The sequence below is a fragment of the Dermatophagoides farinae genome, chromosome 5, assembly GCF_024713945.1.
Source record: "Dermatophagoides farinae isolate YC_2012a chromosome 5, ASM2471394v1, whole genome shotgun sequence".
In the NCBI taxonomy this organism is placed as follows: Eukaryota; Metazoa; Arthropoda; class Arachnida; order Sarcoptiformes; family Pyroglyphidae; genus Dermatophagoides; species Dermatophagoides farinae.
In genome coordinates this window covers 4,196,715-4,215,886 of record NC_134681.1, presented here as the reverse complement: position 1 = coordinate 4,215,886, position 19,172 = coordinate 4,196,715, and the positions used below count along the sequence as shown (strand labels likewise).

The window sequence follows — 19,172 nt, the reverse complement described above, 5'->3', positions numbered from 1 at the left end:
GTCATTTCAATTGATTCCATATATTATTATTATTATTATTATCAACATTAAATGTTCAATCAAATTTGTGTAATGTAGTGAAGCGAGCAAATAAAAAAAAAAATTACTGGTAGCCATAATCAAAATGATCATCTTGATAGCCATTACCTTTGATGATGATTATGGTAATTATAATGATGATGATGATGATGATAGCCATAATCATAATGATTGTCATTTTCAATTTTAATCTAGATTTTAGCCAAAAATTTTAGATTCTTTAGGTTTAATTGATAAATTCTTGATGTTGGTGATGATGATGATAAAATTTTCCTGGATATATAATTGATTGTCAAAAATTCAAGCACATTGTCAATATCCGGTATGTTGATGTTTCATTTCTATAATGATGATAATTAAAAAAAAAAAGAAAATAAAAATTTTTTGACAAGTGCAATAACAACAACAACAACAACAACAATCAAACGAAACTGACTTAATGAATATATCGTATAGTCTACAATGTAGAATCCATTATACAATAAACAGTGTAACAACAACAACAAAAAAAAATGAACCATTCAACCCAACTATTCGATGAAACAACTCACAAACATTTTAACTTAATTAAACTTTTTTTTTCACTATTTGTTTCATTAGAAAAAAAAATTTATTCTAATAACAATAATATATAGCTGCTGTTGTCGTTGTTGTTGTTGTTGTTGTTGTTTTTGTCGGCGTTGAACAATTGAACATCCGTTTTTTGTGTGTGTGTGTGTGTAAAAGTTTTTTTTCTGTTCTGCTAAAACAATGTTTCCATTTAAATAAATTTACTTTTGTTGTTGTCGTCGTTGTTGTTGTTGTTGTTGTTGTTATTATAATACAAATATATATACGAAATTCACAACTAGATAATGAGAATTATAAAAAGAAAAAAAAAATAATGCTGCAATAATAACATCATGATATAAACAACCGACAACAACAATGTATGGCCGAAAGCAAATCCGGAAATCAACAATAGATAGAATTACGGTATTTGAATGGTCGTCACATATATATATATTACATTAATAGGAAAATCCTAGAACAAGAGACAAAACAAAAAAAAAACGAAAAAAAAGTTTGGTTGAAAATAAATGTGATCAATAATTTATTCTCATTCACCATTCACTCATCAGCCGTCCGTTTTCTATTGGCTGACCTCATAATAGAACTAATGATAACAATTGGAAATGCATATAAGTATAGAAAACATGCAGAATACAGAATAATTCCTGGTCCTGAATTTATTTACAATTTCCAATTATTCAATACATTTCTCTTTAATAACAATCAACAAAATTTTTTCAATTCTTTTGAAAAAAAAATTGTCATCATCATCATCATTATCATTATCATTGATTCTGATTCTGATTCTTGAATGATGAAAAGGTGTGTATGAGTGTTCAAGTTCAATCAATCTAGAACTTGATTCACACACACACACACACACACACACACACACACTTCATTCAAACACATTAACCAAAACCAATCATCAACATCATAACAAGGTCCTTATGTTTGTCTGTTTGTTTTTTTTATTTCTTTTTCTTTCTCATAATAGCCAGATAGATTGATAGTCATTATTGGTTAGGTTATTTAGTTAATGTATAATGGTCAATATCGTGAACAAAAACAAAACAAAACAAAACAGAATTTCAATCAAAATAAAATGCAACAAAACCAACTACTGATGTGAATATCACTGATATACAAACAAACACAAACATATGATTCATATTGGCACTTTATATGTGTCTGTGTTTGGTCAAATGAATTGGTTTTTGTCCAATTTTCATTTTCGTTTGCACTATATCCGATTTCTATTGATGTTTTGTCATATCCGTGTGTGTTTGTATGATCAGCTTAGCGTAAAATCGGATTTTTATTTTTGATCATACAGACACCAAAAAAACATAAATAGAAATCATTCATGGAATTTTCTTTCTTTTTTTTTGTTTGGCACCCAAATCAATGATGATAATGTTGACAATATAATGATTATGTTTGTCCATAATGTTTCAGTATTTTTTTTTTCATATGCACATTATTTATGAATTTTTCATCATCTTTTCGGGCTTATTTTTGTTGTTGTTCCATTAAGCCATCGCCATATAGGTTATATATTAGTTATCAATTGAAAAATTTTTAAAAATTTTTCACACTGGTACAATAAGGATGACAAGTGCAACACAAAAATATACTTTTTCTGAAATCTCAGGTAAATCAAATTTTCATCTACAATAATAATGACAAAATTTTTCTTCAATGTGTGTGTGTGTGTGTGCAACATTATTAGCAACAAAACAACATATAATTCTGTATTGGTAAATTGAAAATTTTTTTCTCTTTCTCTTTTCTCACTTTTTTTGCTTTCTTTTTTTTTACTAACCTAAAAACAAGAAAGTAAGTGAAAGCTGTGGAGAAAAAAAACTGAAAAATTTTGTTACAAGTAAAGTGCCATTTTTTTCTTTTTTTTTTTTTGGTTTCAATTTATGACAAAAAAGTGTATATTATCCACTTTACATCAAAGATGAAGAAAGCAAAAAAAAAGAAAAAAAGAAACATCAGATTGTAACGTAAAAAAAACATGAAACATCAATGAAAGCAAATGTGTGAACGAGATAGAAAAGTGTTAATGTAAAAGAACAACCAATAACCGAACTGAACATAATGTTTTTTCTACCATCACCATCATCATCATCATACGGAATCTTTTCCCATTCAGACGACAATGATTCCTGAATTCTGAAACGATGGCTACAAAAAGAGAGAGTGAGAGGTAACACATCAACAACAACAGTAATGATGATGATTATGATGAAACATACATACATACGATTCATTCATTTTATTTTGGATTGAAAAAAAATGAAAATTCCATTTTCATTTTCTTTTTCAACTTTCTCACAACGACAATGATGATGATGATGATGATGATGATTGTCATCATCATCAATGTGTTACCATATAATTGTTATTAAGAATATGGAAAAGAATGGAAAAAAATGAAATATTTAGGATTTTCAAGATGATGAGTTATAAATGGGTTATATTCTTTCAAGAGAGAGAGAGAGAGAGAGAGAGAGAGAGAGAGAGAGAGAGAGAGAGAGAAAGCAAGAGAAAGAGAAGGAAAGTGTTAAAACATTTTATCCATAATAAATTTTTATTGCATTCAAACTTTTTATTATATGGAAATAAAACGAAAAAAAAAAATCGAAAATAACTTGATGGAATAATCATAAAACAAAAACGTAGGAAAAAATGAGAATAAAATGAATTTTTTTCTAAATGAATTCTGATCATCTCCAATGTGATTATGGGAGAAAAAAATTGTCACACATATGAATGATATTGTCCAGTTGTCCAGTGGTCAATATAAAGTTGAATAATAAAAATTGAATGAAGAGCAAGAGAGTGAGAGTGAAAAAAAAATCATTTCATTAAACCATAATTATATATATTGGCCCCATGTTGATATTGATGATGATGGAAATAATTTTGACATTTTGATACAAAATATTCGATTATAAATGCCAATATAAATATATCATGGTGTATTGATCAATGATTGTGGCAATCACCATTATATAGATTCTAAGATTCTATTCTTCAGGCTTTTCTTTTACTGGATTCTCAAATTTTTTTTTTCTTAAATGATTCAATTCAAAGAATATTATTTATCGATCAATTTTATTTCATATTTCCACCAATTCGATATACACACACGTACACACGGTACCAGTAAGTAATTGGGCACTTTCGAAAAAAGCATTACGGCCTATGGGAGAGAGGGTTTTTTCAAAGCTTCTAAAACCATGTTTTTTGTCGGAATCAAGCGAAAATATTTTACCAGTGCATAGTGAAAGAGTTGCTCTTTGAACAGTCTGAGTTTCAACTTCCGGCTACCATTTTCGAGAGTAGATGTGGGGTGTCAAAGTTTATGTAGGGGAAATTTTCGCCCCTCTCGACTGTACTGCCATCTTGCAGATTAATAAATCCCTGAGATTAGCAAAAATGTATAGACACCAATTTTCGAATGTCGTGCAATCATACTTAACATCAATTTTGACAATTTTGCATTTGTTTTAAATCTTGTTTTAAGACATAAATAAAAAATATGGTTTATTTTGTGCCATTTTTTATTGTAAAGTAAGAATTCAAAATTCAAAATCGAGAAAATGACCAATATCCAACCTAACACGACCAGATCAGAATGGAGAAAAGATCAAATCCAACCTAACACGACCAGATCAGAATCGAGAAAATGGCAAATTTCAAAACTAACACGACCAGATCAGAATCGAGAAAATGGCAAATTCCAACCTAACACGACCAGATCAGAATGGAGAAAATGGCCAATATCCAACCTAACACGACCAGTTCAGAATCGAGAAAATGACCAATATCCAACCTAACACTACCAGTTCAGAATTCAAAATTCAAAATCGAGAAAAGATCAAATCCAACCTAACACGACCAGATCAGAATCGAGAAAATGGCAAATTTCAAAACTAACACGACCAGATCAGAATGGAGAAAATGGCCAATATCCAACCTAACACGACCAGTTCAGAATCGAGAAAATGACCAATATCCAACCTAACACGACCAGTTCAGAATTCAAAATTCAAAATCGAGAAAATGGCAAATTTCAAAACTAACACGACCAGATCAGAATCGAGAAAATGGCAAATTTCAAAACTAACACGACCAGATCAGAATCGAGAAAATGGCCAATTTCAAAACTAACACGACCAGTTCAGAATTCAAAATTCAAAATCGAGAAAACACCAAATCCAACCTAACACGACCAGATCAGAATCGAGAAAATGGCAAATTTCAAAACTAACACGACCAGATCAGAATCGAGAAAATGACCAATATCCAACCTAACACAATCAATTCAAAATTCAAAATCCAGAAAATAACAAGTCCAAACTAACACGATCAGTTTAGAATTCAAAATTCACAATCGAAAAACTAACGCGACCTGTTCGAAATTCGGTTAGTAATTCTATTTTCGAATTGAATGGTAAATTTGTTTTCAACATTCTATTTGAAAAATTTGATGGTTTAGCCATCGAATGTTAGTTGTCGTGTTGATATTGTTAAGCGTGATTAAACATTTTAAAAACTTTTTCTTTGATTAATTTATTCATCCATTACCATTATCATCATTATTATTTACTATCGTTTATTCATTGATTGATCCATTGCAATTTTGATATTAAAAAATCATGAATAAACAAATTGAAAAAACAGTTTTGCGCAGAATTGTCCTACAATATTATAAAGACGGGTTAAGCAATCGAAACATAGCAAAAAAAATTAACACCAGCAAATCAAACGTTCATCATATCATTAAAACATACCATCAAAATAACCAAATAAACGCGATCAAGCCACCAGGTCGTCCTGGACCGTCAGAACGGACACTGAGACGACTAGGTCGTCAAATCGAAAGAACTCCAGCCACAGTAAGCGAAGAATTGGCGAGCCACATGGATGTTTCCGCAAACACCGTTCGGAAATACATTCCGATGTTGGAATATGGGGCCAGAATTGCCCGAAGAAAGCCACTGCTATCGAAAAAAACAAAAACAAACGACGGCTATGGGCAAATAAGATGGTTAAGATGCCCACGGACTATTGGAGAAAAGTGATTTTCTCCGATGAGTGCCGGTTTTCGCAATTCAATGACGCTTATCGAACTTACGTTTACCGTAAGAAAAATCAAGCCTACCAAACCAAGAGGCTACAAGCCACTGTGAAACACAATGGTTTCAGCGTGATGGTTTGGGGGGCTATATGGTAAGATTTTTTCGACCTGATTTAATAATAATAATAATCATCATTATTCCTTGAAAATAGGCATGGTGGGAGATCAGAGCTGAGACTCTGCTCCAATAGCATGAATAGCGAAGAATATATTAATACATTGGAAACGACGCTATTCCCCATCTTCCGTAATAGAAGAAATAAAGTAACGAAAAGGAACTACCTTTTCCAGGAAGATGGGGCACCATGCCATATGTCGAAGCGATCACAGGATTTTATCAAAAAATCCAATATAAAAAAACTGGAATGGGTCGCTCAGAGTCCGGATATGAATCCGATCGAGCACCTATGGTACTCGTTGAAGCGCCGATTGAAGCAAACGAAGCTTCATCCGTCGACTTCTGCTGGTTTATTCGAGCTCCTGGTGAAGTTATGGGCTGAATTGCCGCAGAGTTTGATAGATCGGCTGATTGATAGCGTGCCAAGCCGATTTCGAGCTTTGAAGAAGGCACGTGGCGGATCAACGAGGTACTGAGGTTAGTTAAATATAAATCATGAAAATTTGAAAATTTGAATTCAAAAAAATCGTTGTTTCCGTTGGTTTCAGATGATGTGGTCCAAATTACCGGAATCGTCAGCACTGGAGGATCTAATCGTTATCAATTCATGGAATCGACAGTTGGAAGATTAATTTTTCTATTTATCATCATCATTACATACTAGAGAGATTTTTTTTTTATTCTTATTTATTTTTTTAAATCTCTTCTTTTTCCTAAACGATCTTTTCTGGTATCTTGATTTGGTCGTTTTAAAATTATAAATTGAATTTTGAATAACTTTGTATTGATGATTCTAATGATTGTCGATCATTAAAATCAAATTCAAAATCATTTTCTCGATTCTGACCAGTTCAGAATTCAAAATTCAAAATCGAGAAAATGACAAATGTCCAGCAGCAGTCCTAAACGATCAAGATGAATTTTAATATCACTGTAGACAGCGATGAGCAAATAGAAACCACTACATATTGGAAAAGTAATCAATAAAGCATCGCCAACCAATTCTGAACTGGTCGTTTTAGTTTTGAAATTTGCCATTTTCTCGATTCTGATCTGGTCGTGTTAGGTTGGATTTGGTCTTTTCTCGATTTTGAATTTTGAATTCTGAACTGGTCGTGTTAGTTTTGAAATTGGCCATTTTCTCGATTCTGATCTGGTCGTGTTAGTTTTGAAATTTGCCATTTTCTCGATTTTGAATTTTGAATTCTGAACTGGTCGTGTTAGGTTGGATATTGGTCATTTTCTCGATTCTGAACTGGTCGTGTTAGGTTGGATATTGGCCATTTTCTCCATTCTGATCTGGTCGTGTTAGGTTGGAATTTGCCATTTTCTCGATTCTGATCTGGTCGTGTTAGTTTTGAAATTTGCCATTTTCTCGATTCTGATCTGGTCGTGTTAGGTTGGATATTGGCCATTTTCTCCATTCTGATCTGGTCGTGTTAGGTTGGATATTGGTCATTTTCTCGATTTTGAATTTTGAATTCTTACTTTACAACAAAAAATGGCACAAAATAAACCAAGTATGATTGCACGACATTCGAAAATTGGTGTCTATACATTTTTGCTAATCTCAGGGATTTATTAATCTGCAAGATGGCAGTACAGTCGAGAGGGCGAAAATTTCCCCTACATAAACTTTGACACCCCACATCTACTCTCGAAAATGGTAGCCGGAAGTTGAAACTCAGACTGTTCAAAGAGCAACTCTTTCACTATGCACTGGTAAAATATTTTCGCTTGATTCCGACAAAAAACATGGTTTTAGAAGCTTTGAAAAAACCCTCTCTCCCATAGGCCGTAATGCTTTTTTCGAAAGTGCCCAATTACTTACTGGTACCGTGTGTATTATATATGTTAATATTAATTAACTGTAAAAGATTTTTTTTTTATTTTCCGCCAATTTATCGATATTTTGACAACATTTTTTTTTGATGATAATTTTCACATTTTCATTTTATTATTACACATGAATAATAATAATAAAAATAGATCGATTGAATTAGGACTACAACAACAGCAACAACGACAACAACAACGACGATGAAATAAAAAAAATCTGAGATTCAGCAAATAGAAAATCAGCAAAAAAAAAAATATTGATTGAATCCTTATTCATTTGAATCAAATCCATCGATTTTTTTTTCGTCCATCCATAGATAATGAATGCAATGTGATACAAAACATCCACCCACCCATCCACACACACATGAATATTAGAACAAAAAAAACCGTGACACAGCATGTGTCCTGTATTCTGGTATCCATCATCATCATCATCATCATTGGCACACGAACTGGCCATGTAACCAAGAATTTTTAATTCTTTCTACGAATGAAAAAAAATTCTCATATTGGACAGAGTATATTTATTGTACACAATTTTTTTTTTTTGGTCATCAAAAAGAGAAAAAAAAATTGGCATTTTCAACTACCACAAATCGCACACACACATACACACAGTAATCGGCCAATTGGTTCCAAAAAGAAAAGTCTAGCCGTAAAAGATAAACCAACACAAAAAAAAATGTCAAATAGTCAATGAAACAAAAAACTACGACTACGACAAAAGATTTATCGTAATTTAATCCAAGAAAACGTACAATATGATATGAAAGCTTTGGTAAAGAAATATAGAATGACCACAAACAAACAGAGAGGGTGGAGAGGGGAGTGTGGAGAAAAATCTGTGACATAAATCCACTGGGATTCCAAAATCATTAAATAAAGACTACAACCAGAAAAAAATACTGGAAAAATTTCCAAAACAAATTTGAAGGATCATCCAAATATAAAAAATCATTATCAAAACAAAAACAAAAACATTTCATTCGTATTACACAACAATGTATATAGACATTAATCATATCATCATTGTGAACATTGAATGAATATAACCAGATTTTATTAATACATTTGGTCTGCCAATTTCCAGAACAAAAAAAAACCAGATCCAAATAAAATAAAAGTTAGAAATATTACCATCATCATCAATGTTGGGTACCAGAACTAGAATTTCTGGTTTTCCACTGATGTTTGCATACAGAAACACACACAAACACACGAACATGGAGACAAAAAAAAACAATTTCTGTTTTTTTTTATTCGGGTACATGGAACACAGAAAAAAAATATCCATTCACTTGGGATTTTTTTTGCACCAATTTTACATATTTTTCCATGTAATCGAAATATGTATTCATGGAATGTAAAATGGGAAATAAATCTTTGATCACTGTGTTTTCATACACCCACATACACCCACACACATATAGTGGTAAAGAAAAATTCAAAATTCATTTGATTGGTCGGTGAAAATCGAAATTTTTTTCGCTGTTTTTGAATACATTCCACAAATATCATTATAACAACATTCACATTCTTTTTATCACGCACTCACGCACTCACGCACCCACACACACATCAGAATTGAATATTTAATTAGTTAATTAAAATGAAGAAGATTTGTTCATATGGTTCATAAACAACAGATAATGATGATGATGATGAAAAAAAAATTGGAAATCAGAAATGGTGTAAAGAAATGAAATGTGAATGATATTGTTGTAATTGGAATTGGATATATCCCGAATGAGTTGAGAGCGGCAGAGAGATTTGATGATGTTTTTTTTTGTTGCGGTTTCAAATTTTTTTTTTTAAACAAAGAAAAAAAATCAATCAAATCGAACGAACAAATGAAAATGTCAATCATTGACAAAACATTTTTGTCAACATATAACAATCAACATGACAATGTAATTTACATGTTTTTTTTTTGCTTGCATATAAAATCTTGATTCAAACGGCTAGCTTGATGATGGTTTGTTTTTATGGTGGTATAAGAAAATTAAATAAATATGCAAATTTTTTCTCTTACTTTCTCTCTATTACTATTGTCGCCGATAAGCCGATTGGGAAACTTTTTTCTTACGAAACGAAAAACCAAAAAAAAAAAAAAAAACAAAATTCAAATGAAAATAAAGTTCATGTTCACCTTGGTGGAAATTATCGCATATAGTGAATTCGTATTATATATTATTCTATAATACCGAAAAAAGGAAAATTTGCATTTTTTTTTCTCTCTCTCTTTTGCCTTTGATGAATTTCATTTTGTATATATGTCAATTTCATTGTGATCATGATCGATTCTGTTGGGATTTTCTTTCGTTTTTTTCCTATTCTTTCACACACACACACACAAAATTTGAAATTGAAATTCATTTTGATTCAACTTTTTTTTATCTTTCTTTCTTTTTTTTTCGTAACAGTTTTTATTCATCACACAAACCAGATCAATCAAATGAATGAAAATCAAAAAAAAAATTGTACGTAAATTGAAAAGAATTCCATAAAGAAAAAAAAGGGTTGGCCATATTTGGCCATTTATACCCAATATAGATATATATATTATTCTTTATTATTGAATAATTTACAATGAAATTGAAATTAATTTTACCGATTCGGTTAACAACACAAATGATTCTAAGACATTGGCTACTATTACGACATTTATTCACATTATTATTGGCCATTACAATTGGTCTATTATTTTTAAGCCTTTATTTTATTAATATTTATGGCGTCAATCCAAATGGTTTATCGTCATCAACGTCGATACGGACAGAATCCGATCATCATTCTATATTGGCTTTTATTGACAATTCTGTTGAACAACAACAACAACAACAAGAACAAGAAGATGATCCATGGTGGCAATGGTTTTGTCCAAAACTCAGCGACAATGATCAACAACAACAGCCATTATCACAGCAAACAAATCAATCCATATATTTTGCTACTGATGATGATGATGGTGGTGGTGGTGGTGGTGGTGGTGATGATAATAATAACGAAATTACAATCGATTCTCGTTATACAATTATGGCCAAACAAGTGGATGCAATGATGGCAATACGTCAAAAGAAACGTTTTCGTTTCATACATAAACGTCTGGATTCAATGTTGAACAAGGTGAATGAAACATTTTGTTTATCATTGTAATTTAATCGGAAATTTGATTTTTTTTCTCGTTTCGTAGATCAAAAAGGCAACAATTTTGGAATGTCCACAACAACAACAACAAAAGGGCCGAATATATTTACCATCATCTTTATATCGTTTGATGAATAATAATAATGAAATGTTTCATTTGTGGAACAATCTAAATATAACCCTTATGAATATGAATCAATGTGATATCATTGTGATTGATGATACAATTGATTATCATCAATTAATAAAAACAACAACAACGACAATCAATAATGATCAAACAATGATGATGACAAACACCCATTTAAATAGTCGACAATTATATCGCCAAAATATTGAACAATTAACCCTTTTAATTAAAATGCCAGATATTCGATGTAATTTATTTGATTTGGTTAGAAAATATCCAGCATTACGGCAACAGCCCTTATCGCCGCTTTGTTTTACGTTGCCACAAAATTTACAAAAATTTCTTGATGTTTCCGATGCCTTAGGTTATTCAACAAATTGGACATTAGAATATGGCCATTATCATAATAATAATCAACTATCATCAATAAGTGAACCATTACAGATATTTTCACAAACAGATCGATCACGATTAATACAGATCAATCGTTTAGCGTTACGACAACAATCACAATCATCATCGTTACATACGATTATGATATCGACACCATTATTAGGTCCAATAATAATACGACAACATTTTATTCAACAAGTAGTCCATTATCATAGCCAACCGATTAAATTACGAATATTTGTATTGATCACATCATTGAATCCATTACGTGTTTTTCAATATCAATATGGATTAATATTACCATATAAACAGAATAATAATAAATCACCATCATCAAATAATAATAATAATGATGATGATGATGATGATCCATTGGATAATTTGGAAAATTTTTGGAATCATCTACAACAATCATCGTCGAATAATGATATGAAAATGGCACGTCAATCAGTACATCGTGTTATATTATATTCATTGATTCTAATGGAAGTTAATGATCGTTTATTGAATTTACAATCATCACCAGATGCCATCTATCCATCGGCAATACAATCATTTCAATGTTTAATATTTGATATTGTTATTCGACATACGGAAAACTATCAGGCATTCATTGTTAATCTTTTATCAATCGATCAACTTGAACAACTCGAACTTGGACAACATGAAGATAAATTATCGAAAAAATTATTGAATCAATTTCAATTGGATACATATCGATTGTTGGCCAAATCAACACAAAATTTGAATGATAAAAATTTTGATAAATTTTCAATTAAACTTCGTGAATTGATTGATGGCGATCATTTTGGCCTTCTTGGCATTAATTGTCATATTTCACATAATGTTTGCCTTAGCCAACAGGATTTAGAATATTTGATTAATAGCTGGAATCAAATGGATCAAATGAGGGACGTAAATTTTGAATCAATTTATCCATATCGATGGCAGAATATGACTGAATATTCAAATATACGAGCTTTATTTGAACAAATTTTGCTCCAAATTGATACTACTACTACTACTAGTAACAGTGAAAATAACAATAATAATGATAATCAGATATCAAGTCAAACCAAGGAAATGGTAATGGATAAATACAAACATTTTGAATATCAAACAGAAAGATTACATCCAGTTGTTGAAGCAATGTTTGCTCAAATAGTGGAAGATAATAAATCTTCATTGCCTTTGAATGATGTACAACATTTTGATGTACATCATGATTTAACAAATTTAAATTGGACAACAATGGCAACAATAACCGGTGATAATCATAATATTGATATTGATGATGAAATCATTAACCATAAAATAGAATGTACAAATGATCCATATAGTTTATCACAATTAAAACATTTAAAAATTCTTTATCCAAATGATCTGGAACTTCGACCAAAATTTCAACCATATCAAAAACATTATAACCTAAATCAACCAATATCATATGATAATATGTTGATACAAATTGATACAGAAGTAGCACATTGTGATACATGGATACGATTAGATAATCATTATTATAATATACAATCAGGACGTTTGAATTTTTCACTTGGTATTGGTGAAAATTCAATAAGATTAACATTAGTGAATAGAAAATTATCCGATAGTAATATGGTGCTTGCTATTTATACGATTGTGATACATAGACAAACACTTTTAGAATCATCATCATCATCATCAACACAATTTATTGATTATGAACAACAACAACAACAGCAACAACAACAACAAAAACAACAACAACAACAATATCAAATATGTAATCTTATACAAGACTGTGATCTACGTGTATATCCAAATGAATCATGTGGTTGGCAATCAACAAATCAAACTTGTACAAAGACAACAATATTGAATAATAATAATGATTGTTTGAAACAAATTGATCAAATAGAAACGAAAAAAATCTGTCAACATGGAGCTGAAAATGGTCGATGGCTATTACCATGTATTAATTGTACGAAGCTAAATGGCTGTATTTGGTCAGAATTACAATGGTTACCATATCGTTGTCGTTATCGAATACCAGTGGAACCAGAACATTTACGAAAATGTTTATCCAATAAAAATGTAATTGGTTATACAAATGAAACAAAAAAAAATTTTAATTTTTTAAATTTAATTTCCCTTAAATTCTAGATTCTTTTGATCGGTGATTCAACCAATCGTGGAATAATGCATTATATAATGGAACGTTTAAATAGAACATTAACCGAAGCGGATAAAACACATGATCATAAATCCTATCGTTTAATCGATCTGGATACAACCATTAGTTTTGCTTATTATCCAAAATTTTGGTTACCACCTAATCAACGGCCATCATTTGCTCAAGTTTTTCATGATTCATTACATCAAACGTAAGTTGTTTTTGTTTGTTTGGACACAATATTCACATGATTTCAATTCCAGATTCCTTGATGATAAAATGATTGAACCGATTAAAAATATTATCATCATTGGCGGTGTACAATGGATATCACGACAACATCTTCATATAGCTAGACAAGAATTACGATCGTAAGCAGAAATTGTTTGTTGTTGAAAATAACAAAAAAAAATTAATCCACCTTTCATCATCATGTGATTTAGGCTTGGATTTACCAAATGATTCTGATGATCAAATTCGTTTGGTTGTGAAAACACTTGGATCAGGATTTCATCAATCGGTTATTGGTGTACATTATATGCCTGTGGTAAATATATTATTTGTTTATTACATGCTTGTGTTTGTTTTTCTTTTCACAAAAATCATATGATGATCAAAATTATAGAGTGAACAAATTAAATTGGCCTTACAAAATCAATTGCTCATTGATGAAGCATTACGATTGAATTTTGAAGTGATCGATACATTCAATAAAACCATTGCCATGTATAAGGATTTCTATCCCGGTAAATGTGCTTGCCATTTTCATCGGGTAAGTTTCTATGGTGTTTTTTTTTTTTTTTGAATATTCTATAATTTTTAAACATCAAATCGTTCTGTATTCTATTTTTGTATATATATAAATAGATTATAAAGGAAAAAACACCAGATGGAACTAGTATTCGTTATCATGTGGAAGGCAAATTGAATCGTTTATATTCGGAAATTTTGTTGTCCCGAATTTGCGATACAGAATCTTAATCAAATTGATGATTGATGATACAAAAAAAAATTTTTTTTTTCTTTGTTTGATTGTTATCAATAATTTTCAATGAATAAAAAATTTAATTCTTAATTCTACCTGTTCAAAAGATACGTAACATAATTGTGCTGTTAATTGTGGTGTTTTGGCCAGCCAGCTGGCAATCGATTTCAAATGATAAAATAAATAAAAATTCATTTATTCGGTTAAGATTCACACATATTACAGGTGTATGTGTGTGTGTGTTTGTGTGCTCAGCAATCAAATAAAATGCGGTTTCAATTTATTAACGTTGAATAATCGAAACAGTTTTTTTTTTGTTTCTCTTCATTCATCCATCATAAACATCTTTGGCTAAACGAACACAATTCTTTCAGTGATTAAAACAAAACAAAACAAAACAAAAATGTCATCATCATTTGAATTGGATTTAGATACGATTCGTATGGAATCTATTCATGCAATCAAAGAATTGAAAAAACCTAAACTTGTTCTAATATTAAGTGGAAAACGAAAATCTGGCAAAGATTATGTTGAACAATTATTAATTGAACGATATCCCGATCAGATACTTTCATTTCGTATATCGGCACCAATCAAATGTGAATATGCACGTCGTAATGGTTTGAATTATGAAGAATTATTAACATCATCACAATATAAAGAATCGTTTCGTAAACAAATGGTTGAATGGAGTGAATCTGTACGACAATATGATCCACATCATTTTTTACGTATTGCAATATTGGATTCATATCGACAAAATAATGGCCATAAAAAACCGATTTGGATATTGAATGATGCACGTCGTCCAACAGATTTACGTTATTTTCAATCAGATGAAAATGAAATTAATTTAGACAACAATTGTAAACAATTAACCATTCGTATACGATCCGATGATTCAATACGAATAGATCGTGGATGGAAATTCACCATTGGTATTGATGATCAAACAACTGAATGTGGTCTTGATGAATATCAACAATGGAATTATCGTATCGATAATAATGGTGGCAAAGATGAATTATTGAAAGAATTGTCACCAATTTTATCAGAAATTGATATGGTCATATCATCATAAAACTTATGATAATTTTAAATTTTTATTTACAACATTCCATGAATATAGAAAATTTTATTTTATTAATTTTTTTAAATTTCAAAATAAAACAAAATTCTTAAATCGAATCGAATTCTGAATGATTCTAACGCAACAAAAAAAATGGTAGTGTCACTGTATCATACTAGTAGTAGTAGTAGTAGTAGTGGTTGTTGTTTAACCAGAATTTTTTTTTCTTTCCTCTCCAATGTGGTGGTATGTATACATAATGGGTGCGGTATTTTTTTTTTTTTTGTATATTTTGGTAGTGGCCTCATCCATCGGTGTACACATGTATCAATACAGAATTATATATCAAAAATGATGGCGGTAGTAGTGGTTGTTGTTGTTGTTGTTGTTTGGTTCTACAATTACGTGAGCTCACAAAAACAAAAACAAAAAAATATGTGAAAACACAAAAAATTTATTTACGTTTTTTTTTATAAAATCACCCCAAAAAAAAACAAAAATTCATTCGAATGATAATCCATGATGATTTTATAACGAATCAAATTCTAGAAAATGATTTTCTCTGTTTGTTTGTTTTCTGATTCATATATAAATCTTAATAATTACAAAACAAAAACATTAATCAACAAATTATACTAATTTAGTGATTTTTTTTTCTCTTTTCATATATAACTTTGATGATTCGTTATTCACTATTATCGATTTTCATCAGCCATCGTATTGATTCGTCATTTTCGTGAAATAATTAGAATTGGATTATCTTAATTTTTTTTCAAACATCAAAAAAAAATAAGGTAAGTTGTCAACATGGCAAACATATAATGGAGAACGGAGAACAAAAAAAATCGATTCTCTTTTTTCGATTCTGAATAATTATGGTCATGTTTCTTTTTTTCGTTGGCTGGTTTTTTTTCCACTTCATGGTTGTTAGTTTTCATAACCACCATCAAGAAAAAAAAACAGCCACTAATTTATGCAATAATAGTCACATTTATTTTTTTTCTCTTCCTATATTTCAATTTTTACAACACATACATATTCTTGTTATATTTGATTTCTCATCATCATCATCATCATCATGATCATGATCATGGTGCTATTAAATTCTTTAACTGCTAGTATTTCATATATATTCACAAACACACCCTATGTTTTCCTGTTATAAAAATTTTATAATGCCACACACATACACACACACACACACACACACAGGCCTGCATATGACGACATATCAATCAATCATTTTCATATGATGATAATGTTGATGTTATTTGCTATTAAACAGGTCGGCATTTAACAAACAAACAAACAAACAAAAAAAAAAACGATGATTATGATTTATAATTACAGCCTATTCCCAAACTGTGGTCCATGAGCCAATCAAAAAAATATAAAAAAAAAATACAGATCTGCAGCCAAAAAAAAAGTTCGAGAAACGCTGACATGTAAGAAAATTTCTATAGTGAAAAAAATAGAAGTAGTAATAGTAGTAGTAGTAGTAGTATTTGATTTTAAAAGCCAAAAAAAAATGTGGATTAGTTTTAAGAAAAAAAAAATATCACTACTAAACATCCATAATTGAATCCCAAATACGGTACACAGACATATACATACACACACACATGATGATGATCTATATATATTATAACCAGGCGATAGAAAAAGAGAGGACTTGTGTCTGCATGGCATCTCTTTGGTTATAAAATAATAAAAGTTTAATCGTTTGAATAATAAATTGTTCATTCAATGTTTGTATATTTCGTTTATATCTATAGATTTAATTTTATTGAAAATTCAAAACAACAACAACAACAACAAAAACAACGTGTAACGAATCCCGGTTTTGGCTTGTCGTAAAAAATATTTTAAATATTGTCAATTGAAAATTTTATCTCACGCCGGTAAAATTGAATATTGAAATTGTAATAATCAATTAATAAAATTCAAACATAAAAACAATAATGGTTGTCAAAGTGTTCATTTCGGGTATTTCGGCTTCAAAAGAAGTAAGTTTTTTTTATAACTAAATGATGTCGTTGAACATTTGTTAATTTTTTTTTGTTGTTGCAATCTAGGTTAAAAAACATCAACTTCGTGCACAATTTCTATTGGATTCATATAAAATAAAATATGAATTGATCGATATTGCCGATCCATTGTTGGAATCACAAAAAGAGATTATGTTACAGGCAGCTAAACGGCGTAATGAATCAATGCCACCACAGCCTCCACAATTTTTCAATGATGATCAATATTGTGGTGTATGTGTAAAACATTTTGAATTTTTTTATCAATAATTTTTTTTTTCAACCATTATTATTTCTATCATTAGGATTATGAAGATCTGGAAAATGCCAACGATAATGATCAATTATTTCAATTCTTAAAACTTGAAGAAGATATTACCATAGAAAATGGTGATGGTGATGAAAATGATTTGTTTAATCCAACCGGTGAAACGGCGACCAAAGGTGATGAAAATGATAATGATAAACCAAAAGAAAATGGACATGATGATAATAATAATAATAATAATAATAATGATGATGAAAATGAAGATGATGATGAAGATGTTAAAATGGAAGTTCGTGAACAAGTTACTATTAATGGTGTTGTTTATGAAATACCACCTGATCGTAAGATTAATATCGGTGGTCGTATAATTGATGTAGATGAATTAATGAAAGAAGAAGGTGATGAAATTGAATTAGATGATGTTGATGATAATTTAAAAGATGGTATTTTAAACAAAACTGATGAAAATGATGAAAAAGATGATGATGATGATGAAGACGAAGAGGATGAAGATGAAAAAGAGTGATTATTGATTTGAGAATCTTGACCATTTCAATTTTATTTTAACTTGATTTTTTTTCTCATTTGATCTAATTATCATCATTTTTTTTTGATTGTTTGTTTGCATGTTAAAATGTGTTTAACTAAATTTAATTTTTTTTTCTCTTTTTCTCCATACAAAAAAAAAAAAAACAGCTTGAAAACAATCAAACATTTACGCTACAGGCTTATTATTATATTACATGAACGGCTTGTCTCTCTCCCTCTCTCTCTCTCTGTCTGTGTATGATGATTCTTTAAAATGGATTTGATTCATTCAAATCGAAACGATCAAACAAACAACAATTGCTTTCAAATCAAATTTATGTGGTGGCGAAAATGAAAATTGTTTTTTTTTGTTTCCTTTCAAATGGAATGGCTTCACTTTTTTTTCCCCATTTTTCGCTTTACTCTCTCTCTCTCCTATAATTATCCTATACTTTATTTTTCTTGCGAAAAAAAAATGAGCGATTCGTCATTTTTTTTCATGGAAATTGGAAATTTGTCAAAAATCAAACAATCGAATTGTCTCAGTCATTCATCATGTGCACGTGTACCGACGCCCACCAAACAACGAAATCAACAAACGCATTACATTGCATTACATTACATTATTATTATATCGAATTGAATAATAGAGAAATTCTGTTTTCTTTTTGCCCATAAAAAAAATTTATGAAGAATTTATCATTCTAATTCATTATATATTCTGCTTTATTATTGATTATTGATCATCCATAAATAACCGATTG

General features: G+C 30.0%; 4 protein-coding genes across 6 annotated transcripts; all 4 read left to right on the top strand.

Moving 5' to 3' along the window:
• Window positions 1-9,558: 9,558 nt before the first annotated feature.
• On the top strand, window positions 9,559-13,958 carry LOC142597292 (uncharacterized). 2 transcript variants are annotated; one of them, XM_075731033.1, is made up of 5 exons: window positions 9,559-9,681; window positions 10,130-10,832; window positions 10,900-13,452; window positions 13,522-13,742; window positions 13,795-13,958. In XM_075731033.1, exons 2-5 carry the CDS (start codon window positions 10,296-10,298, stop codon window positions 13,904-13,906), a joined length of 3,423 nt encoding a protein of 1,140 aa, XP_075587148.1. In that variant the 5' UTR covers window positions 9,559-9,681; window positions 10,130-10,295; the 3' UTR covers window positions 13,907-13,958. The 2 variants fall into 2 exon arrangements, with proteins under 2 accessions (XP_075587148.1, XP_046919794.2); XM_047063838.2 differs by lacking the exon at window positions 13,795-13,958 and having other exon boundaries at window positions 13,522-13,746.
• Window positions 13,867-15,704, top strand: LOC124499853 (cadherin-like and PC-esterase domain-containing protein 1). The gene is made up of 4 exons (XM_075731045.1): window positions 13,867-13,902; window positions 13,975-14,078; window positions 14,157-14,303; window positions 14,399-15,704. The coding sequence occupies exons 2-4, from the start codon at window positions 14,070-14,072 to the stop codon at window positions 14,510-14,512; spliced, it is 270 nt and encodes an 89-aa protein (XP_075587160.1). The 5' UTR covers window positions 13,867-13,902; window positions 13,975-14,069; the 3' UTR covers window positions 14,513-15,704.
• Pmvk (Phosphomevalonate kinase) lies at window positions 14,920-15,704 on the top strand. Its single transcript, XM_047063903.2, has one exon. The coding sequence runs from the start codon at window positions 14,920-14,922 to the stop codon at window positions 15,595-15,597; it is 678 nt and encodes a 225-aa protein (XP_046919859.1). The 3' UTR covers window positions 15,598-15,704.
• A 151-nt stretch (window positions 15,705-15,855) lies between these two features.
• On the top strand, window positions 15,856-18,568 carry LOC124499921 (uncharacterized). 2 transcript variants are annotated; one of them, XM_075731043.1, is made up of 5 exons: window positions 15,856-16,149; window positions 16,298-16,379; window positions 17,361-17,591; window positions 17,661-17,846; window positions 17,918-18,568. In XM_075731043.1, exons 3-5 carry the CDS (start codon window positions 17,547-17,549, stop codon window positions 18,404-18,406), a joined length of 720 nt encoding a protein of 239 aa, XP_075587158.1. In that variant the 5' UTR covers window positions 15,856-16,149; window positions 16,298-16,379; window positions 17,361-17,546; the 3' UTR covers window positions 18,407-18,568. The 2 variants fall into 2 exon arrangements, with proteins under 2 accessions (XP_075587158.1, XP_075587157.1); XM_075731042.1 differs by having other exon boundaries at window positions 15,856-16,379.
• The last annotated feature ends 604 nt before the right edge of the window (window positions 18,569-19,172 follow it).

Excerpts from the sequence above, each read along its gene's own strand:
- LOC142597292 (XM_075731033.1), top strand. The coding sequence starts at position 10,296 with ATGAAATTGAAATTAATTTTACCGATTCGGTTAACAACACAAATGATT. Across the intron at positions 13,453-13,521 it reads AATGTTTATCCAATAAAAAT|ATTCTTTTGATCGGTGATTC; the intron begins GTAATTGGTTAT and ends CTTAAATTCTAG. Across the intron at positions 13,743-13,794 it reads CATGATTCATTACATCAAAC|ATTCCTTGATGATAAAATGA; the intron begins GTAAGTTGTTTT and ends TTTCAATTCCAG.
- LOC124499921 (XM_075731043.1), top strand. The coding sequence starts at position 17,547 with ATGGTTGTCAAAGTGTTCATTTCGGGTATTTCGGCTTCAAAAGAA. Across the intron at positions 17,592-17,660 it reads GTATTTCGGCTTCAAAAGAA|GTTAAAAAACATCAACTTCG; the intron begins GTAAGTTTTTTT and ends GTTGCAATCTAG. Across the intron at positions 17,847-17,917 it reads ATGATGATCAATATTGTGGT|GATTATGAAGATCTGGAAAA; the intron begins GTATGTGTAAAA and ends TTCTATCATTAG.
- Pmvk (XM_047063903.2), top strand. The coding sequence starts at position 14,920 with ATGTCATCATCATTTGAATTGGATTTAGATACGATTCGTATGGAATCT.
- LOC124499853 (XM_075731045.1), top strand. Across the intron at positions 14,304-14,398 it reads GTGCTTGCCATTTTCATCGG|ATTATAAAGGAAAAAACACC; the intron begins GTAAGTTTCTAT and ends ATATATAAATAG.